General features: G+C 40.3%; 1 protein-coding gene across 1 annotated transcript in view; it reads right to left on the bottom strand.

The window, feature by feature from the left end:
• LOC127571000 (A disintegrin and metalloproteinase with thrombospondin motifs 16) overlaps positions 1–24,259 on the bottom strand; it is a 167,196-nt gene that overhangs the window by 46,760 nt on the left and 96,177 nt on the right. Inside the window, exons 13-17 of the mRNA XM_052016972.1 lie at positions 20,789–20,937; positions 12,837–13,009; positions 10,433–10,563; positions 7,279–7,402; positions 6,100–6,344 (exon numbers count right to left, since the gene is read on the bottom strand). Of these exons, the coding sequence (XP_051872932.1) occupies positions 6,100–6,344; positions 7,279–7,402; positions 10,433–10,563; positions 12,837–13,009; positions 20,789–20,937 (822 nt within the window). The remainder of the gene's footprint in view (positions 1–6,099; positions 6,345–7,278; positions 7,403–10,432; positions 10,564–12,836; positions 13,010–20,788; positions 20,938–24,259) is intronic.

Here is a 24,259-nt window from a genome sequence, read left to right as displayed (position 1 = left end):
ACAAAGCAGTGATTGATGGAAGGTGTGAAAGGTAATTTTACAATGTTGCAGTTGGTGATATCTTGCTAAGTGGGACTATGAATCATAAGAAAACTCCTTATCGTATTATAACCCCTTTCTGACCTGTGGGTCTCGTTCTATTTTGCATTAAAGTTGGCATAAGCAGATACTTCTAAAGGAGAATTAATGAAATTTAATGAGAAAGATACATGTGGAGAATAATGGATTAATTTAGTAAACTACTGAATGAGACCTAAATGATTCATTGGGAGGTCTGTATATTACCATGTTTGACTAGAATCAAAATAGTTGGAAATGGAAGTACTGAATGAGTAATGTGATTCAAGCAAAAACAAAATCTGGGTACAAGAGAAAACAAGAGCACTGACATATGTTTTAATAATAAACTTAGTGATGGGTGATCAGGAATTTAGCACTTTAGTTTTATCGATTGAAAATCTTATGTTTTAATTATGTTCGTTCCAATCTAATCATGAGCTTCAGGGATGCAGATAAAAGAATAACTAACACTATTACACATTGGAAAAATAATTATAAAATTTTCATCAAAAATAGCAGATGAGTATCATGCAGTAACTAGTACACTGGTAGATGATAAGACATGCTAAGGTGCAATATTCTCTTCCATAATGCCTATGTAATTTAACTATCTGACCACCGAGTGGCTCTGCAGCAAAATTTTTTTGACTGGCAACTTGTAGTAAAGGCTGCCTATTTTTAAGAAGCTAATCTGTAAGAATGGCAGTTTCATAAATAATATTGGAAGCGCTAATCTCTGTGCATTCTGCTAGTGAGAACACTAAAGGCTGTGAAGGGACTAGGCTGGCAGGACACCAGTAACATTGGTCCCTGTGGACTGAATGCAGATTGTAAACATTCCCTACTATTCTTACACATCCACTGTTGTATAAATCACCTTCGCGCCAATGAGTGGAAACTACCCCCAAATTCATTCACCAGGCAGTAAAGACACCCTGAAGATGTGTGGCTAAAGGCAGGGAAGATGACATTGGGTAAACTTTACCTATTGCAGGACTGCACAGACAGTCTTTCTCTGCAACAAAGAACATCCCAGAGTAAGCAACTGTTCCAGGTACTCCTGTGTCAGTCCCATGGAGGCCTCCAGACACAACTGCATACACATGCAGAGGAATGATCACCTATGGCTATACAACCTATGCTGGTTGAGAGTCTGAAGGGGATTCCAGATCTCCTATGAGCTTGCCAGGTCGCTTGTTGTTCTTCCTCCATTAATAAAGTATGAATCCTTGAAGGTTAAAACATTTCTTCATTTCAGGGAAAAACATTTCTTCATTTCAGGGAAAAACATCCCAAATGAGAAATAAGTACCAAACAGGCTTCTGAATTAAACAGGGAATTTCAAAAGGAAAATTGGAAGACAAAATGAAGTTCAAACCAACTCCAAGTAAAAAAAAAATTGGCTCTGTCCTTGGAGCAATTTGAATCTGAAGGTGGCTAAAGATTTCTTCATTAATTTGTTTTGGTCTATGCTCCTTGCAGCATTGTTGTATGTTTGGAAAGTGGCCATAGTCGCATGAATCTGAAGCTTTCAGTATGTGAAAGAAATGGGAAGCCTTAAAGTTAAAAGAAAAACTTTGGCACCTTGGGCATTAAAGAGAAATGTAGATTTATGAGTCCTGTATTGATTGCACTCATTACAGGGTAATCAACAGATAGATCCAGAGAGCATGTCTAAACACGTATGCCCTTCTTCTAGATGCCTATTAGTATATGCAGTGTACAACATTGCCAAGGCAGTAATGATGGAAAATTGAATGCATGATGTCACAAGCTTGCTTGACTGCATCTGTGTGGAATGGTATTTTCATCAAGCACCGTAAGATTTACTAGAATATCACGTACATCTACACTGACCTGCAGAGGAAAACAGGTGCCAATCTGGAGGAAGTCCCTGCCCAAGAGACTTAAGCTCCTGGAAAAATAATTGGTTCAAACATTGTAAAGCTGACTGGTTTGTTGAAACTGTATTACAACAAGGGGATAGAACATCTTCCACCTGAAATATGCAATGGTCCAAGTTTCTTGCAAGGGCCACTTTCTGCAAGATTTCATCGCACATGAAGCCCAAATAGAACAGACCTCACTCCACAATGAAGGAGTAGAACAAACCAGGTAGATCACAAGTCTGCATTGTGCAGATGTGGCTGTGTTAGTTAGGGGCTTGGAGCAGGAGATGAAGGCTTGGTTCAGGGCTTTGTATAGGGGTTCATGATCCGTGATAGAGTTTCAGGGTTATGATTGAAGTGTGGAGTCTAATTTGAGGTGTAGCGCTGCTAGTAGTTGGAGGAAGGAGTAGTGAAGTTGGGTTTGTGATCTGCTGGGTGAAAGGAGATGAGCTCAAGGGAAGTCCAACAGCAAGGGCTAAGTTTTCAACCGAAGTGGCATCTTTGTGTAGCCAATTCCCAGCAGTGGGAACTAATGGCTAGGTTTTGATTAGGCAGATCCTCCTTCCATATCATAGTGAAGTTATGCGTCTGCTGGAGTGATCCAAGCTGAATGCACTCATTTTTTTTATATAGTAATTGTATTGGATAGCATTCTTGAATGTGGCGCTGTACCATCTAATTTCTAGACAACAGAATGCGAAGACAAGGAAGAGCTTAATGCAGCTACACAGAACCCTGGGCAATTATCACCTGGAATACTGTATTTAGTTTTGACCATCAACATTGAAGAAAGTTCTTGAACAAGTTACCAGAATGAAAAGATTGAGTAATTATCTGAGGCTGAATACAGGTTGGTTATATTCATGTATTATAAAGCTCGAGGTACTTGATTGCAGGCATCAATCACATCACCAAAATGGCTGTCCTACTTACAAAGGTTGCATGAATGCTTTGTACAGAAAGTAAAAATAAAAATCACATCTTCAGGAGTGCTTGATATTAACTTGTGAAATAATGAGATTATTTCTAACCACAGATGCGATCAATTAATTTATCAATTTATCCCTCTCCCATTAATTTTAACACATGAAAAAGAAACAAAATGCTTGTTAATTTCTAGCATTTGCCAGAGCAGCCTAATTGATGAGACAGGTGAACGCAACAGAAGAGAGCCAATGATTGGCTCGGTCGTGGCCCTTGGTTGCATTCAAACCCTGGGCTGGTGCAAATGAATTGGACTGAAGGTAGTGGAAGTGGGGATGGGGACAAAGGATGAAGTTAAGTAATGAGCTTAGCTGATTCTAAAACTAAGCTAGCCCTCAGCTAGGTCTAAGGTATTGAGAAGATCAAGCTAATAACATAGAACATAGAACATTACAGCACCTTTGGCCCACAATGTTCTGCTGACATTTTATCCTGCTCTAATATCTACCTGACCCTTCCCTTCCACATAGCCCCCCAAGCAAAGAACAGTGAGTTTGAGCTCTAAGTGATCCTACTACTTTTGTGGGCTTGGAAAGGAAATTCCAATTCATTCTTAACAATAGTTTCAGAGCACTTTTCCAAGTGGATTCCTGTGGTCTCTTTAAGTACTACTGGCAAGGCTGATCAATAATTGATACAACCAAGCTGTAATTCCTAAGCACATGTTCCATCCATTTGAGCAGGAATTTTTCCAGGAGGTCCAGCCATCAGTTTAGGACCCCAATCTGCATAGTTTCTGATGGACAAGTTGTCCACCCATTTACAGGCGTGGTCAAACACTGCACTAGATGGGTCTTGAACATTGATAAGGTGGCTGAAGTTACCTCACTTTTTTTCCCCAAATGCTACGTCACTATCATACCTTCTAACAGCTTTCTGAAAGATGAATTTCTTATCTGTATATGTGATGAGGTATTGTGATCAAAACTATCATCTGTTTCCCTCATATTACACATCATTGTCCCATAAACAGCATTAGGATCAAACTTTTCAGTTGTTCCTTGAAATTTACTTGAATGTGATCCTTTAAAGGTTTTTGCCACGGAAACGTACAAAAACAATCTGAAAATTGCTCGCTCTCTCTTCTGTGATTTTAGCTCTTTTGTCAACATTATGTGAGATGAACAGAACTTCTACAGGAATTCATCCTTTGTTTTTACTGTAACATTTTAAACTTGAGACTTTATATGTGGATTTAAGCAATATACAGCCTTATGATCCCCTGAATCACAATAAACATCTAAAGATTTAAGGATTTACAATAACATGAGACTTTTCCATCTTACAACAAACAATACATGAACTGAGCCTGTTAATGCAAAATTACCACACAAGATGACATAATAGTCTCGGGTGTCTGCTAAACCTATTTCTAACATGTCTGTTCTTAATCACAATATGTGTTACTGAGAATGTTGCATTATGACAGCTCTTGGCAATTTACCATTACTTTCCATATTTTACATCCATTGCTCTCAGCAGACCTTACGTGGCTGGCAGGCTTTTAATCAAATACAATATTATCTCAATAATAATCTCTAGCTCTGGATGGAGTTTAGGTGTTCCAAACGTTATTGGATTAGATCATACATTTTGTTACACCCCATCCATTCTGAACCAAATTTAATTTACAAAGCCAAGTGTGCTAAAGGAGATGCAAGCAATTGAAAATGGCAATTAGACACTTCCTTAACTAAGCTGTGCAGTTATAGGATCATCATGCAAGATTTAAATCAATTTGCAGTAATTATTTTAAAACACTACATCACTTCCATCATCTAATTCAGATCTGACAGAATTCCCATGTGGAAACATATCAGCTGGAGCTCAGTAAAAAGCCAAAACTTAGTGGTGAAAGTTACTCTTATGATTTGGCTTCAACTGCTTTCTGTGGTAGTGAATACCACAAGTTCTCTACCACAGAAAGCATTGGGCTCAGCATATTGCCACGTGATCAAATACACTGTGAACAAACAAATGAGGGTACTCAGGGAGCTCTCGGTGTAGGCAGTAGTAGCTGTAAACACCTTCAGAGACCACCAGGGAGAGGCATATTGGTTTAATCAAACAAAAATGTTATGCAGTCTGGCAATAGATACACAAAAATAAGTCTTAATATTTTTACAAATAATCCTCATTGACTGATTAGAACATAGAACACTACAGCACAGTACAGGCCCTTCGGCCCACAATGTTGTGCCGACATTTTATCCTGCTCTAAGATCTATCTAACCCTTCCCTCCCACATAGCCCTCCATTTTTCTATCATTCATGTACCTATCTAAGAGTCTCTAAAATGTCCCTAATGTATCTGACCCCACCACCTCTGCCGGCAGTGCGTTCCACACACCCACCACTCTCTGCGTAAAAAAGATTAAACTGAACAGCTACATTTCTACATTAAGAAATGTAAGACTTTAGGATTTGAGCAATGATGTTCAAGACAGAGAAACACAGGGAAGTTAGCAATCCCAAAACAATGGCAGAGAGCTGCTGAACCTTAGTTTAAGTGTAGCTTAGTACAACAGCATTGCAATCATCTATGGGTAGTCTTTAATCCCAGAATGACTGGCGTTGGAAGGAGTAAGTTACTTTGGTAACTTGGTGAAAAGAAAGCAACTTCCATTTCATAAATGCAATACATAGATCTAGAAGTGGACTAATGAAAGCTAGTTGGCAGCAAAAATGCAATTCTCTGTGATATTCAATGGTTGGTCTACTATTGAACTATGCAAGCAAAAGTGTATTTTTGTTTCCTCATATCTTAAGGAGATATCAGTAAACGTGCTTAAGTGATCCACGGGTAGATCATGAAGGAAATTATTAGCCAGTGTCTTGCCTCCAATCACATCTGAAAATTCTGTTAGAATATTCACAAATGAGTAACATTCCCCTTTTTAAAAAAATCTCCTCTTTCCTCTAAGAATATGCTTAGTATTCTTCAGCTGGTAGGTCAGGAGAGGAATAGATAGAAGTTTTTCTTATGTTCAGCAGATAGAAAACACTTCACTACAGACAGTACTTCCCCTTCCTCGACAACATTATTACATTAAACAGTCCAACTTAAGATCCCTGAAATTGTACTCTGCAGTAATCAATCCTCAGATTATGGTATAATCATCTGTTTATGAAATGAGGTTTTAATTGAGATAATGGACAAACCTACCTCTACTACTAATGTTTCATTAGTAGGGCCAGTGGCAGAAAGGCTTTCCTGTCGATTGTATGGCCTTTTATAGTCAAATATCGTCCCAGAAAAACGGTGTCGACCAGGCCAATCCAACGTCCAATGGCCATTGAGATAGTATTTCTGCTGTTGGTTTCTAATGGCTATGTAAGCATTGGAGATGTTTAGTTCATGCACGCGAATGCTACGTGCTCCCGCAGGGATGGTGACTACTGTATAATATTCTGGTGGAGAAAAGGAAAATCAGTTACAAATAATTTATGTACAAATACTGATTTTAAAATATTCTTAGCTATATAAGAAACAAGTTTCCAGGATAGTATAAAACCAAAAAGGAAAACAGATGGTAAATACTGCATCTGATGTGAAGTCTTGTCTGACAAAGATGGGCTAATTGGGGAATCTGACAGGGAGTTCTGTACACGCAATTTATACTGCTCCTGAGTTCTATTAGCTGAATACATTAGGGATAGCATAAAGTTCCATGTCCAATTCTCCAAACTGTGCTCATACTGAACAAAGGCTCATAAAGTTTCCCTTCACATTCAAAAGGTGGTTGGTCTTGAGCCTGCTGTTAGAGTGGCAATAAGAAGGTTGTTGATCACATCAGCACCCTCAGCTGGATGGATAAAAATAAATAGTCTTTTTGGTTATTGTTATCCAACACAGATTTTGGGCAGGAGCAGATCAGACTTGGTTTCAACATTATTTATGATGATGGAATGTTAGAGGGTAGATGACATCTTTGAAGATGTATCCCACACAAATCAGCATCTTCAGGCAGGGAGAAGATAAGTTCAAGTGCAACCAAGCCAAGTAAGTAGAAAGTTAGGATCTTTATAGCGTGGTTATAATATTCTGTGGACCATCTGCAGTCCCTAAGAGTTGATAATCAGGCTGATTTATTCATCTGGGTCAAAAGGTTTGCACATGCTGTTTCAGTGGCCTTGCCAAATTTGTTCGTAAATCTTAAAACAGATCATCTAGATCTGTTGGCAACCCGAGGTATAATTAAAAGAATTAACGAGAGTGAGGATTAAATTTTATATGGTGCATGTTGAAGAGGCTTAAAACTTTGTATCCTCTTAATCAGTAGATTAGATGGGCATGATGATTACTACAGTGGGAGATTCAATACATTAACAGACCAAAACATACGGTTTACATAGTGCTGTTTGGTGTATTGACCCTTGAAGATTTTACACGTCGAGTTGTTCCCTTTGCAGACCCCACAAGCATCTGGCTCAACTTTAGAACCTAGAACACGGTCACATCCAACTGCCTGTGATAGATGAAAATAAAAGCATATCAGAATGACATTACACTGCACAAATGGCATGATTTTCACAGTATTACACAAACTGCATGGCACCTCTAAGTAACTTCTACTTAGCATTGTGAACACCCTTTACACAAACCTATAGAAAAGGTTAAAAAGTATTTTAAAATAGCATTCTTGTTGCAGATTTCATTCATGATCTTAATAACAGTAGAATCTTTCACTTACTGCTTTAACGGAGTAATAAAATTTTCACTCTTTGACTAAGTCATGAAAGGAGCATTTAATAATAAGTATTTAATGAGGATTTGCAAGGCTATACTGGCAGTGAGAGGGCTCACTTCCTTACTAATGATGTAGTTCGGACTGCTTCCTCCGCAAAGAGTATTGACAAATTCACGTAAATGGTCCTAACAAAATGGGAAACTATTTGAATGCTGCTAATAATGTATAGTAAACAGTTAGTACTAAAAGTAATTGAGCTGGTAGAACATTTATAATTTATACTCAGATATCTGCAGCAGGAACACAGAGACTGACCCAGCTAGGTACTAAGAGCATCTAGTAGCCATGTAACATGTAGGATGAGCTTCAGGAAAGGTTATCTCTTCTCTGCAATGAGGAAGACTGCTAAAGCCACTAAGCAGACTTAGAAGGAACAATAATTGGACCACCATTGCAGCCCCTAATCAGGTAGCAAGGAATGTTAAAGAGGTCAGTACTGCTCTTAAGAAATGTGCTAACAACTTAGTATGTTTTGACTAAAATAGAAACCAACCAAGGTAGGCACATGGGCCATGAATTGAAATGTGAAGCCCTTTAAATTATAAATGCCAGGGCTTTTATTATGGTTACCTTAGGTATATAAATTTTTTTTCACCAAGTGGTCTCAGAGAGAGGTGGCAAGAAAGATAGGTGGAAATTGGGACAGGGAACCAGGATCTCCTCCCTCATTGCGATTTATGTGTGGTGAATTTTGTTATAGATGATCCCAAGAAAAAAATAATGAACCCTATTTTTGAGGACGCCATCAGATTTTGCCTCACTTTTCTCCACTTGAAATCAGTAAGGACTGCATAAAAAAATACCACCCCAGAGTTGGATCAATAGCACTTGGGTATAACTGGGTAAATTACAAATTCTTCAATATTTAAAAATTAATCAGCACATGGATTATGTCGGTGTTTAAAGAATACAATGCAAATTCAGTTCTATGCTCAGTTAATTCCAGGAGGGTAGTTTTTGATGCTGTATTGTTACTATTGCAAGCTTTGTAAAATAGAACATAGAACAAAATGTTGATTAAAATTGATATTGTGCTGATGTTTAAGCTACATAGAAGTGCACTAATAGCACAGTCATCAGAATCAGCTTCAGCTTTCTAGCAGAAAAGCTTTTTCTTCATTTTCAAAGCATACATCTTTTGGTCAATACTACGTAGTTGATGGGGGATTGCATTACAGTGCAAGTGCCTGACAAGGATCTCCAACGATGACTTTTTGTGGGATTGGTGGGATCCTTTAAACTGCCAGTCACTACAAGGATGCAGCAACAGCACCCATATGGCAGAGAGGCAGCGCAGCACTGACTGTGAAGGTTAAATACAAGGATCCTCTGTCCCTCTGAGAATTACAGATCTTCACCAGCTATCCAATTTGCAAAGGCACATGGGGGTCTGTACCAAAATCCCTAGCCGGACAAATGATTGGGTCTTTGTGAGCCCTTGGAGGCCCAGTAAATTGAAGTGGAACAGCCAGGTTTCACCAGGGAATAGAGTAGGGAGTCTTTGTCCCTGGCTACCCCACTCTTGCATCAATGGCCCTTTAAAAATAATTGCAGGCTTCAAAATCCTGGTAAATAGGGAAAAGCCAGTCAGTATCATTTCTAGCTTCTTTGGCCCACAGCCACTAGAATGAAGATGCCTATTATTGACAAGGTGCTGTGAGGAAAGCTGCAGGTCATGGATTTCAAGACATTTTTAAATGTTTATCCATCAGACTGCCATATTAACAAGCTGGCTTCCTGTTGCCAGGAAAGCACAGAGGACCTGGATAAGCAGAGGTGGGGGTGGGAGTGGCGCTGTTTGGGTGTGGTGGGGATACAGCAGTAGCAGAGTGCAAGGTGTCACAGATCAGCAGTGAGCACAGAGAGATCAGAGATAGGGGACTTGAAGGTAACGTGGGAGGGTCGAGAGGTACGGGTAAACTTGCAAGCTTAAATCAGAAGATATTGGAAATACCCAACATGTCGAGCAGCATCTGCAGAGAGAGAAACAAAGTTTACAAACTTGTTGAGACTGCAGGAAGCAATTCTGCTCTTCCCGGCCATAAACAGTGGTTTAAAGAACATCAGCCCTCCTCATCTCATTCCCCCTACTGAGACCCTCCATTCCCGGGAGAGCTTCAGAAGGAGGAAGGAGATGAGGAGGGCTGATGTTATTTATTGAACATCAAGCCAGCCTGTATTGCTATAAAGTGAAATATTTCTGTTTGACCTATGGCTTGGCAGCTCAGAGACAACATATCTCTAAAAATCACACTGGTTACCTGCCCCACAACCTTGACAGCAGATTGACTACCCTCTCTTTAACCTGTTCCCATTAACACCTGAAGTCTGAGGTGAGCTCCAGATTTTAAAATATTTTATCCTCCACCTGTCTCACCCATACCCACCAATCCACGAAGAAAAAGATACACCCTAAGCACTCAGAATTGAATTGGATAAATGATTTGATATACTTATTACTTTTGAGTACAGTATCAACAACATCATAGCTTATTTTTCTGTTCTGTTGAACCTGATGATCTACATGCCTTATATTTCCTCTTTATCAAAGTGCAGGAAGTCAATGATAACAAATCACATTGATCGTATGTTTACAGTTGCACATTTTGTTTAGAAGCTGGAAGAAGTCCACTCGATTATATTATAGAATGAACCTATAAATTATGTGGCAGAGAACTGGGGGTATTGGTGGTTGGGGTTCATGGCGGTGGTTGTGGGGGTAAAAGGTTGATAATACACTCAATTTACCTCGCATATGCCATCTATACACACATCAGATCTTTCCTCTGAGCATGGTGTTCCATCTTTGACTTTACTTGAAAGAGCAAAGAAGAAGTCAAAGTCCTCTGCAGCACAGTAGAGTTTGCAAAGATCGTGGTCTGGAAATGACAAGCTGAGATTTAGTGCCTTTTTGAAAAAAAAAGTGTACAGAGAAGCTTTAAACACATTGTAAGAGAGACGAGTCTTAATACAATTCCAGTACATGGTTACTTGCTTAGAAGGGGAATATTTTCTTGCCATGGTTTTGTGCACTTATACAATTAAATTTTGATAAAACATAGGGACTCACTCTGAGTTTCAGAAATACTGTAATTTTCCCTGAATCTACTTAGCTTCCTTGCTCGCTCTGCAATGACAGAACACATGATGGAAAGGCCATGCAAGATGCTCAACAGCCTCGGTCCTTGATTCTGCATTTCTCACTGGCATTTCCTCAAACAAAACCTGCTGCAAACTAAACTAGTGCCATTCAATTTCTAGTCTAAAACATCCAAAGCCTTAATGTGCCATTCATCCTTTAAAGAAACAACAACCCTTTTGTTGGACCGTGTAGGAGATTTGTGCCAGCTTGTTCATTAAGGCTCAAAGTATTCAAAAACAAGAAACACACCACAGGTAGTGGCTGTGGTTTCTGCAGTTTGGAGAGCTGATAGTTACCCTATTCTTTCAACTGTTGGGACAGTCTCAGTGCATTCTCTATGGCCACAATTGTTCACACAAAACAGACCACAAATTGGCATAAACCATCACTCTCGTTAAGGGTTGATTGGAATGGCAGCTAAGGAAATTGAGAACAATTCTCGTTGTTCCACTGGGGAGTATAACAACGTGCAATTAAAGCATGTTGTTGCTGAGTTGGAATCAGCTTTTAAACACATTATGGATAAGATTTTGACTATTGGCCAGACCCCCACTGTGATAGCAGTGATTTTCATTCAACAGATGCTAAGTAGACAATCCAAGCCAGCTTTCTGGTTTGGGGCCACCTGAGTAGTAGTTGGCTGCCATTGGAAGCTGCAGATAGGAGCTGGAATGGCAGGGGAGACTAGGGATGGGGGCAAGTTTGGGAAGGAGGCAGCTCAGAGAATTGCTGTGGGGAGCTTCTTGTTGTCCCTGCCACCCCCCATTGCCACCCCCAGCTCTTACACCCCACAATAAAGTCTGATCTGTGATATTCACTTTGGACTGCTGGCTGATACTGGATGGAGAATGTGTTTATCATCATTCTTTACAGAGCCTTGGCCCTACTAACGTTGCAGGGCTTGCATTTTAAATCAGCTTCCTACCATCTGACATAGGAAAGGGGAGTTGGGTGTGGGGGAAGGTAATGATGTTATGATATTTCTCAACTCTGACAGTCCTCATGTTGATGAACAAGGGAATTCACCAAAACACAAGTCAGAAGAGCATAAAGTTGTCTGTAGAACTTAATTAAAAGTAAGTAGTTTTACCATTAAAACAGAAAATGCTGGAAATATTCAAGTGGTTAGTCAGCATCTATGGAGGGAGAAACAGTCAGGTGATCTCAGATTGAAGATTCCATCAACACTACGATATACTAATAATGTACTGATGATAGGCCCTCGACCTGAGACACTAACTCTGCTCTTCTTTCCACAGATGTTACCTGATCTCTTGAGTTTTCTTAGGATTTTGTGCTTTTATTTCAGATTTCTGACACCTGCAGTATCTGTTTTTATGCTATTGTTTCAGCCACCTCACCCCCATCTTGCTGTTACTAAATATCCGCACATTAACGATGTTCAGGTTTACCTTGTTCACTAAAGCCCTGGCCAAACTCCAATTTGCCTAGGCTCTGCTTCCTTTCCTTTGATGTTTCCTGCTTGCCGACAACCACAATTCTATATCACTCTCACTGGCTGCCTGCATCCCAAGGCATCTATTTCAAAATGCTTGCACAGATTTATTAACACTCCCATGGATGAACAACATCTTAAGTCCGTTAATTTTTCCAGACTTCTGTCCTAAGCCATTTCTTGCATCCACACATCCCTGGCAGGAGCATTCTTTGATCTGTACCTGACACCCAGCCAAAGCTCACCCCACGAACCTTAATCCTTTAACCTTTTGTTTTCCTTCTGCTATTCTCCCTTTCTGCCATTTAAAACGACATACAACCATCTCCTGATTCTCCAACCACAGGCGACTTTCTCACAGCTTCTTGAGACATTTTTATATGTATTAACGATGCTTTAGGATTAGGAGGTTTAGGCTCACATTAATTTACAAAACACCTTCCAAAATCAAAATCTATGCTTAACAAAACAATCATTCAACTGCAAAGAATACATAATATTGCTTATGATTTGCAAAGCAATTTAATGTAACTTTAAAAAAAATACAGAATTACCTTCAACATGCACATATGGCTTCCAGCTATAGTACCACCCTCGGAATGGCTTGCTATTGTATTCAGCACATTGCTGTGATCTGAAGTCAATACTATTTTTGGGGCAATTTTGATTATTGCAGAGCTTGTACATACGAGTACCACCATCACAGAATTTTCCTCCATACTGGGGCCTATAAAAAAAAGTGAGTTTTTCACATACATTATGTTACACATATTCAGGACAAACATGATGACTGTATTGTCTTCACAAATGCATTAAGACACTGTATATACGCAGCGAACACTTAACCTTTATAAATGTTGACTCTTCAAGCTCCTGCTGCAGACCTTGTGTTCCAGTTAGTGTCATTGTTAAAAAACGTTAACTTCACATGAATCTTCTCTGCAATGTGTTCAATCACATTGATACACAGACTGAAGCATGTCCATGCATAAAGAAACACTGATCAGGGTATGACAGCTTAGTCATTGTTACTGGACGAGAACTCAAACATCTGGACTATTGATTAGGAAACATGTTTTAATTTTTCCACAGCATGGAATAAAACGCTAATATCAGTGAACATATCTGTGGAACTACTGGATTGTCACAACAATTTAATCAGTTTCTCTTATTTTCTTAAAAGAAGTTGAATTTGCCACTCTTTCCCAGTCATTAAGGACATCATGGATAAACTGAGGAAATTTGCATACAATCTGCCCTCAGAAGACTGCAGAAGTTACGCCAATACATAGTCGTACTTTTGATACATGAGCATTCAAGTCTAGAGTGGTGGGATGCAGGCTGGAGCACTTCATCTCAGGAACTTGAACATGTTGGAGAAAAGTAATTCGTGTGTGGGATCGTAGGGACTTGGGGCATAGTAGTTACGTTATACTAGATTAGAAATCCACGATTTGATAATACAAATTCAAATACAAATTCAGCTGGGGAATTTACATTAGTAATTAGTAATGCTAAACATTAATTATCAGGTTGTCATAAAAACTAAGTTGATTCTCTAAAGTTTCCCACCCAAACTAAGTTTATTCTCTAAAGTTTCTTCCCTGACTGGAGATGTGTGTGACACTAGACCCACAGCGAAGTGGTAGGCTCTTAATAGCATCAGGAAAGAGTCTAGAAGCATGTCTGCTGTATCAAACAACGTCAGCAAAACATAAGTTCAAAACCAGTAAGTGGCCTGAAATCAGTAAATTGGCACTTTTCAAATACAACAATGGAATGCCCAGCAAACATGCAGTCACCCTCATGAACATGTGAAGACTTGTGCCTAACTTGGGGGTCTGCCTCACTGACTAAACAATATCTCAACAATCATAACCACACAAACATACCTTACAAGTAATGCCCTAGGTGTGGCCTATGCACTGCCATGGAGAAAGGATGGATGGATTGGATGATCAGGCAAGTGAAAGGGAGATTGGTGAATGATTGGCAAGGAAGAGGGGAGATTGGTAAGTGATTGGTGGGATGAAGATCAGCGGTGAGTGGCTGAGGGATGAATGATGATTGGGGTCACCCGAATCAGTCAGGAGAGTTCAAGATTTGGGGTGGGAGGAGGGGAAAAAATGAGGGGAAACAATTGGTACATTGGTGATGGACATGATTGGGGGTACAAGCATGAGGATTGCAGGGCTGGTGGAGTTGTAGGGTACGTGAATTAGGGATGTGATTGGGATGGGAGATGGGGAGAATTAAAGTTAGTCCGGGAATAGATCAACAGGGGCCCTGAGGACACTGGCTGTGAGAGTGGGATTGAAGGAGCATCCCATAAGAATAACTTGAAGAAGAACCTACCTGGAAGATGTTGGATTTCCTGGATTCCCTGCCAGCAGCCCAGGCAAGGTCGATCAGGCCCCTTTTAATAATGTTGAAACAAGTCTGTTTCCTGCGTTTAAGGCCTATTTTAGTGTGTGGGCCCTATGCCATTTGCATGACTTGTACACACAGAACAATTTCACATGGGTAACAAGAATTGCAGAGTATTTCACGTCACTGTGCATGTCTATCTAATATTTGGGTTCTTGATAAGATTTGTTGACAAACAAATTAGGGATATTCTGAGATTAGTACAAAACCAATAAAAAAGAATCATTCTACAGACAGCAGAAAATGGACATGATTAACTTATAGGTGGGTATGTATGTGTCCGAACAAAATATCATCAACTTTCCTCAGTGATTACAGTTTAAAGGAAATAGGAAATCTTGGGGGAGTAGTTTCTATTCAATATAATCTCCTCACTTCCATCTGGAAAAAGCACAAGAACAGATACACATCTATTCCAGTACTGAAATAATGTTGTGTCTATCACCTTGCTGAGGTTCAACATTTTGGATATCCTGCTGTTTTGTTTGATGCCATTAACTGGAAGGAATTGCCTAAATGTCTTCATAGTTCAACTGATTAGTCTGGAAGCTTATCTAAAACTACTAAAAAAAATCACATTACCAGCTGGACACTATTGCTCAGTTGGACAACAGAAATATTTCTGGCACTGGTTTGCGTTAGATTGGTTCAATATGCCAGCCTTCATTTAAATTAACAATTTAGCTCAAGGACATAAATGCACTCCACTACCTTGCCCCACCCCCATCACTTTCCCTAATTACCGTAATTAGAGGAAAGCTGACTCAAAGCTTTAGGCATACAGAAAATAAACCATTGTGAGCTTACTTGTAGCAACATTAAAAACAATTCTATCTATTCTTCTCCAAACTGAGAACTTATTCTTGTTATTTCACATGCTTCTAAACAAGTCAAACTGGTCAATCATATCTAACATTATAATAGTTTTCCATATACCGGATATACAGCAAGTCTAATTACCCACATTTATCAAATAATTAATGTCAAACATGCTTTGGAGCCAGTTAGAGGTCAATGGTATTGCTATAATTCCTTGTGAAAAGATGTGCTTAATGAGATCTTGGATGACTGTAGGCTGGAAAATGTTAATGATGTAGGGAGGGATTTTAATTAAGGGCTGAAAATTTTAAAAAGGATAAACCTTAGCTCAGCTGGAGTTAATGGGATGATGTTGCATTTTGATGCCTTGGTAAAGTGTTTAAACAACATGGATGTAGCTGCTATCTGATGTGGTGTCAGGGTTGGTTGAGAGGGACATTAAGGACCCTACATTCATCTGGGATTGGGCAGTGTGAGGAGTTGAAAGGTTTAGAGGTATTGCTTGATTGTGCATTTCCTCCTTGAAAATGCAAAATCTTAATTGGTGGACATTTCAATTAATCATTGCCGAGTGTAGAAAAGGTCTGATATTAATTGCACATATAAAGCTAATATTTTTCATTCTAATGCCTAAAAATTGAGCACTAACTGTTGATGTATAATTGGCTGGCTTTTCAATACTCAACAGAGCCATAATCAACAGAGTTTGTATGTTCACTGGTGTGAATTTCCTGCAGCTCCTAGCTCTCCAAAGCTAGAAGATGTCCTGCACGTGACAGATGCCATGTGATTATAATTGCTGGGATATCTTGAGTAACAAGGTGTCTTCCAGTAAGGTTAAGAACATCACATGGAATTGAAAAAAAACAAGTAATTGGCAATTCTATTTATTGCTCTTAAAATTAAAAAAGTGATCCAGGAGATAATATTTTGTGCCTTGATGTATGCAGGATGAGAGGAACTATTTTACGTGGTTCTCCCTCAGAGATATTAATGTCAGATCATTCTGTACGGGATTGATATAAAGCAAGCAAGCGTAGAACCCAGTCAATCAGAACTGGGTTCATGAATACACTTTCCAATTGTAACTCTCATATTTTTTAAACCATGGGGTTAAAACATCTCCCACCAGATTGGAAATATGTCATAACTGCTTCAAAGGCCAAACACATTGAATGACATTATTTATAAATTCTTTGTTAATTCAATAAGATAAGGTATCTTTACTAGTCACATGTACATCGAAACACACAGTGAAATGCATCTTTTGCATAGAGTGTTCTGGGGGCAGCCCGCAAGTGTCGCCACGCTTCTGGCGCCAACATAGCATGTCCACAACTTCCGAACCTGTACATCTTTTTTTGGAATGTGGGAGGAAACCGGAGCACCCAGAAGAAACCCATGCAGACAACGTACAAACTCCTTACAGACAGTGGCCGGAATTGAACCCGGGTCGCTGGCTCTGTAAAGCGTTACGCTAACCGCTACACTACCATGCCTGACCAACGTCCAACTTCTCCTTAGTTACATTACACAGATCTCCTGGATTCTGCCAAATGCCCTTCCCCATCAGTAATTAACTCATATCATTGATATCATTTAAAATGTCCTGTCAAGGATCTTGTGATCGATGCCCTCCCTTCCATAATCTCCCATGGATCGACATATTGCATTTGAATAGCATCTGATCCTGCCATTCATAAATTCATTTTACTCAAGACCAGAAAATATTCAATATATTTTAATATTTATTACCTGAGTTAAGGGGAAACTAAGCAAATATGTGAAAGGAAAAAGGGTTTGATGAACATGCTGACAGGGTTAAATGAAGGGGAGCAGAAAGAGGCTCATATGCAGCCTAAATAACAGTTGGGCCGAGCTGTTTCTCAGCTGTAAATTTTACGTAAGGTATTTTATATTAGGTTTCAGATTTTGAATTGTCACTTAACATAAAATTATGACTTCCACCTGCTGGAGTTTTACGTAATGTTATGATCCCACTGGTCAGCCCAGAACACTGCAGCCAGAGTCATACAGCATGGAAACAGGCCCTTCGGCCCAACTAGAGAAAAAAAGGACTGCAGAGGCTGGAATCTGGATGAAGAGACCTTGGAAACTTGCAGCCTAAAGGCATGAACATTCAATTCACTTTAAGTAATCCCCACACCCCTTCCCCATACCTCCCCCCCCCCAACCATGCTTCTTCCTTTCTTCCCTTTCCTAGCCTCTCTTTTTTTAACCCCACCTTTTTCTTTTTTTTTCTCTCCTTACCTTTAACCCATCCCCCGGTGGATCTGCTCTCCCCTCCTCCCCCACACCTGCCTATCACTATCTCTTACCTGAACCTATCTATCACCACCTTGTGCTCACCCCGCCTCCCCTCTTTTGTCCACCTATCACTGCTCTGCTTTTCCCTCCTATATATTGGGCTTCCCCTTTTCCTATCTTCAGTCCTGAAGAAGAGTCCGACCCTAAACGTTGACCGTCTGCTTTTCTCCACAGATGCTGCCTGGCCTGCTGAGTTCCTCCAGCATCATCATGTTTTTCACCTTTGGCCCAACTGGTCCATGCCGACCAAGATGTCCATCCAAGCTAGTCCCATTTGCTCACGTTTGGGCCATATCCCTCTAAGTCTTCCCTATCCAAGTACCTTTTAAATGTTGTTAATATACCTGCCTCAACCACTTCCTCTGGCAGCTCATTCCATGTACTGACCACCCTCTGGTTGAAAAAGTTGCCCCTTGGGCTCCTGTTAAATCTTTCCTCTCTCACACTGAACCTATGCCTTGTAGTTCTTGATTCCCCAACCCTGGGAAAAAAATACTGTGCATTCTCCCCATCTATGCTCCTCATTATCTTATACACCTCTATCAGGTCACCTCTCATCCTCCTACACTCCAATGAAAAAAAAGTTCCAACCTGCTCAACCTCTCTCCATGAGTCAGTGCCTCAAGTCCCGGTAACATCCTCGCAAATCTCCTCTGCACTCTTTCCAGCTTAATGGCATCTTTCCTATAGCAGGGTGCGCTGCATCAGTCGGGGGAATAGTCTCACCTTGGGAGAGAACGACTGACTGGCAGCTAGAGAGTGGAGGAAAAGGCTGGGGTCTGGGGTAAGAGAGCCGAGGAAATGAAAGGACAAGGGTCTAAGAGGGGACTGGGCGAGTGAAGGAGCTGAAAGGGAGGGGAAGGAAGGGAGATAGGGGAGAGTACGGAGACCAGCCTCATCTGGCCTGCTGCTGCAGACTCTGAGACAACGAGCTCCTGGCAGGTAGGGCTGTGCTCGGTCTTCCTTCCCACCAGTCTTTGTTGCTTTGGTGACAACTTTGTTTGGTTCAATTATTCCTAATCACCCTTCGCCCACCACCTCCGACCTCTCTCAATGAACACCCCACTCTTGTTCTCCTTTACACCCCCAGCAACCCAATCTGCAGCCAATCAGACATCCTCCATTGTCTCTGTAATGGTTGGGACAACAGAAGGAAGGCCTTTGTGTGTACTTTCATGCGTAAGACCTGATTTAATACACACAATGAGTTGGGGTTTGTGTGCTACAAAAAAATTAACCCAGAGATCCTCCCACAAAATTGGTCTAAACCACAAACTACCACCACTTTAACTTGCTAAAATATCTCTAGGTCCTAATACTCCTGTGGATACCCAAGTTAAAACTCACTTGATTCTGATAAGTCAATCAGCATGTTCACCTAGGAAAGTACTTTTGGCAGTGTTGTTCTAATGTAATCATTCACTGGTTCTGTAATAAAAGAAATATAAATTGAAGGAAGCACTACCAGCCAAGTGCTGCGCATCTTTCTCTGTGGTAGGTGAAAAGCTGTTGATGAATTCCTTCCAAGGTCTTCATCTGTGCTTTGCTAGATGGTGTTAGTGGGAAAGTTTAGCAGACCTATTTAAATCCTCTTCAGTTTCACTGTCAACAAGAGAAACATGCTGTGTGCAACCTGACACATCTATGTTAAGCAGTGTAAATGATGACAGTCAAGGCATGAAACATTGGGTAAAGGTCACTTGTAACCTTTGATTAGAACCCATGTTAGTCAGCTTCACAACATCTGTATAACTGGGGGCCATCAGATTTCTGCCTAAAGTTGGAAAAGACTGTGTAAGCTTTAGGACGATCTTTAGGAGGATGCTACAGAACTCAGCTGTGAATGCTGCCTGACCAGTGCATCATTTCAGAGGTGACTCTGTATGAACTCTCTTTTTAAACTTGCTAACAAGAACTTGTATTCTGAGGCATGTGTTTCTAAGACCTGGTCTCAAACATTGTTAACATTCTCGTAAATGCAAGGTGAAATCCTTAGAATTTCAATCTTCCAGGCATGTGAAGTTTTAAACATTGAGTTACTAGATCATTATGATGGTAAAACCAAAATTTAAAAAGGCAGGCTCAGCTTCAGCACTGTAACACTGTGCTGGGTTAACTGGTATATCCTAATGTACAGACTATGGAATTTTCTTATAATCTATTGACAATAATTTTCCAATAGATCTTCAGTAATATTTTCATGTGGAACTAAGTTTGCTTTTTACAGCGGGTTGGACTGAAATTTTAGGTTAAACTACGTTGATGACAAAATACAATCAAAATTCTAAAATATACAATTTTACATTGTTTGGTGGAGTTTTTTTAGACATTACAGATTTTAATTCACAATATTAGATGGTTTATAAAAGCTTCCAGAATGTCATCATGTTGGAAATCCTCAGTTAGATTAGAGACTTGTTCATCACACCCCGACACTGATTTCCTAAAATAACTGGAAGAGCTTTTTTATCAATTAAAGAACTGAGGCAACAATATTTCAGGCACCCCCCTTTGATTGCCAAGATAAATTATGTGCATGCTGCTTTGTTCTTCCTTTTGGCTTGTATCGCTGTTTTAAAATTTAATCATCAAAATCCTGGAAATATTTCTCATCACTGAACAAATTGCTGGGTAACTGGGAGTGGGAATCATGTTTAATCTACAAACATTTCACTTGTCAGTTTTCAATTGCCTCACAATCACAGATATTGAGGAACTTCACCTACGTACAAAGCCCTTCCTAAGAATAAACACCATTGAAGGTTGGTGCATATTCTGCCCCATTCCCCTGCCATAACCATGATGCTCAGGCATTTATTGACGAATTTTCTGTTGAACTTATGGTGAGAGGTCTGAAGGAATTTCTGCTAATTAAATTCTCAAGGATGAGAATGTTTGAAAATACGCAGTGAGTGTGTGAATACTTCTTTACCTTGGGCTTGTGCAGTGACGTTCTCGGCTCATCACTCCTCCTCCACAGGTCCTTGAACAAGGTGACCATATGGACCAGTTGGACCAGCGTCCATTTATTGGTTTGGGTCCTGAATCCCCATGCTTCACACACTGCCCACGACGGCACCACTGCATTGCAGATAAAGCAGAATTGAGAAGATGCTAAATAATTACATAAAAAGCAATACATTGAATTAGTTACAGAACAATGTTAATATTTAATTGAACTGATGCTCTAAAAAGCCACAAATAAAATCACACGCAGGTAGCTTCCAAGAATAGTTAGCAAACAACTATTTAATATACTATAGATTCTTCCTCAATTTTTCTTATTAAGGGTCAAAGAATATAGAACATAGAACAGTACAGCACAGGACAGGCCATTTGGCCCACAATGTTGTGCTGACATAGCTAATTCCTTCTACCTGCAGAATACCCATATCCCTCCATCTTCCTCTCATTCATGTGCCCATCCAAGCCCCCAATGAGTTTGCCTCCACCACCCTATCAGGCAACGCATTCCAGGCATCCACCACTTCCTGAGTAAAAAAATTTACCCCTCACGTCTCTTCTGGAATACCCCCTCTCACCTTAAATGCATGCCCTCTGGTATTGGACCGCTCAATAATGGGAAAAAGATATTGCTTGTCTACCCTATCTATGCCCCTCATAATCTTATACACTTCCAATAGATCACCCCTCAGCCTCTGCCGCTCCAGAGAAAAGAGCCCAAATTTGTCCAGCCTCTCCTGATAGAACATGCCCTCTAATCCAGGCAGCATGCTAGTAAAACTCCTCTGCACCTTCTCTAAAGCCTCGATATCCTTCCTATAGTGAGGTGACCAGAAATGCACACAATACTCTAGATGCGGTCTAACCAGAGTTCTATAGGGATGCATCATAACTTCTTGACAATACCTCGATTAATGAAAGCAAGCATTCCATAAGCTTTCTTAACCACTCTATCTGCCTGTGTTATGGTCTTGAACATAGAACAGTACGGCACAGGAAGAGGCCTTTTGGCTCATGATATCTGCACTGACCATGATGCCAAATTAAATTAATCCCATCTGCCTGCACATGATCCATACCCTTCCATTCCCTGCATGTTCATGTGCCTGTCTAAATGAAATTGGTCTAAAATGGGCATTTAAGGGAATAATATGGGAATGAAGTGCTCTGCCCGCTGTAATGGTTCGGGCTTCTTTCTATGCTTCCAGGGTGAATACTGAAAGCAAGTGTAAACCTCTTTGCATTTATATATAAGGAGCTCAGTAGCTTTTTGAGAACCCCTTTGCAAAATCTGATTGTGTATAACTGGCTTGGCAGCTAAATAGCCACTGTGAGATACATTTTGAGCGATATTGGACCATGCTGCTCTTGATTGGGTCAGGGTTTAACAACCAGTAATAAGAATGAGGTGGCTGGAGCAATTTGCTGTTGGCCTGCTACCTTCAGAAGTCTGAACATCTTGAAGCCCCAGTTTGAGCACAATCAAATTTTAGTTTATATATTGGCGTTATCAACAAAGAATATACACCGCACTGCACCAGCCCCAATCTCACCAGACATCTTCCCCCACTTCTTTATCATCATTGCCTTATCATAAGATCCTATAATTCCACAATCTTTCCATCATTGTACCTTCTTTCTAACAGTGGCTCAATACCTTCTTTCTAACAGTGGCTCAATACCTCTGTAACTCGCATGCTTGTACTTTCCCTTGCACTCTGGAGAGCTGGCCCCATAGTGTCTACTTTTTTTCACCCTGTTCTTCCTCTCTGTGTCCAATGATGTCTTGTTACACTCATTATGATTCTCCCCTCTTCTGGCTGGAGTTCCATTCAACCCAGATTCCTCTCAAAGCTGTGCGTCACATCTTTATGATGCTTCATTTCCAGCTGATCTCTAAACATTTGTCCTGGGGATGCTTCCCTGGCCCTCTATCTGGCACACTTCTATCTTTTATTCACCCAGTGTGTGTGGACATTGGACAGCACTTGCTGATGATACAAAGCTGAACAGCACTGCAGGTTGTAAGGAGGATGCAGAGAGGCATCGGGGGGGGGGGGGGGGGGGGGGTGGAGATAGACAGGTTAACTGAATGGGTAAAGGAAATGGCAGATGGAATATGATGAGAAAAATGTTCTCACCCATTCATTTAAATTGTGTTTATTTCCCTGATGGATCCTTCGCATGATCCACACATGCCACTCAACTTTTATTTTTAATCATCATCATGTTCTCTCCTTTGTTCACCCACTTTGGTAAGAAAAAAGAAAATAGAGTGAATTTTAAACAGGGTTAGAGATTATAAGGTGTTAGTGTAAAGAAGGACCTGGAAATGTATATGCAGGTGCAACAAGCAATTTAGAAAGGCAGACAGCACATTGGTCTTTATTGGAAGAGGATTTGAGTACATGAATGGAGACAGATTTTTCTAATCATATCGGGTCTTGGTGAGACCACATCTGCAATATTATGCACAGATCTAGTTTCCTGATCTAAGGACGGACATATTTACAATAGAGGGAGTGACATGAAGGTTCACCAGAATGATTTCTGGGATGGCAGTTGTGTTCTATGATGAGAATTAAGTGGGCCCAGCCGATATATTCTTGAGTTTAGAAAATGAGAGATGAAACATTGAAACATTCAAATTTGTTACAGCACAAGGATGCTGCTTCCCTCAACTGGGGTGTCCAGAACAGTCCCAAAAGATGTCAGCCATTGAGGATAGAGATGAGAAGAAATTTCTTCACTCAGAGGACAGTGAATCGTAGGGATTCTCAACCCAAGAGGGGCATGAAAGCAAGTTGTTGAGTATGTTCAAAGCAGAAGATTTTTTAGTTATTAAGGAGATAGGGAGTTAATGCAGGGAAGTGGCAGAGGTAAATGATCAGTCACAAACTTATTGAATGGCAGATCAGGTGTAAGTGGGCAAATGATCTACTTCTGTTTCTACTTCTCTTGGACGTAAGCTTCCTCTGTTCCAATTATGAGGACAGGCTAAGAGGCTGAGTCCAATTATACTTAGTTTCTGCCTTCTCCAGACAGCTGTAAGCTTCCAGCACAACCAGAGCTTGGGCCTATGACCAGAGCGATGCAGGAGTAGCTGGATGGTTTTTTTTTAAACATCAACAATCATGCAGTACGACAGACCCACATTTTGTGAGGTAAGTGTAATTGAAAGCATGTTACCCTTAATGTTCTTGAAGAGTTTACTAATAAAATTTATCCCCTCATTCTGCACGTTAACATTTCAAATCATCGTCCTGTCAAAACAATTTCATTTCGACTCTAGACAATTTAATTTTGACTCAATCAGTCAATGTCTTTCTATTTGAACAGGAATAGACAATTGATTGGTCTGGCCACTCAGTCGTTACTGTCACTGAAGGAGTGAGGACCATTTGCAGACAGAGCTATCTGAAACCACTTCAAATTAGAT

This window comes from Pristis pectinata, chromosome 5 (assembly GCF_009764475.1).
Source record: "Pristis pectinata isolate sPriPec2 chromosome 5, sPriPec2.1.pri, whole genome shotgun sequence".
Taxonomy (NCBI): domain Eukaryota; kingdom Metazoa; phylum Chordata; class Chondrichthyes; order Rhinopristiformes; family Pristidae; genus Pristis; species Pristis pectinata.
This window is presented reverse-complemented; position numbering and strand designations above follow the sequence as displayed.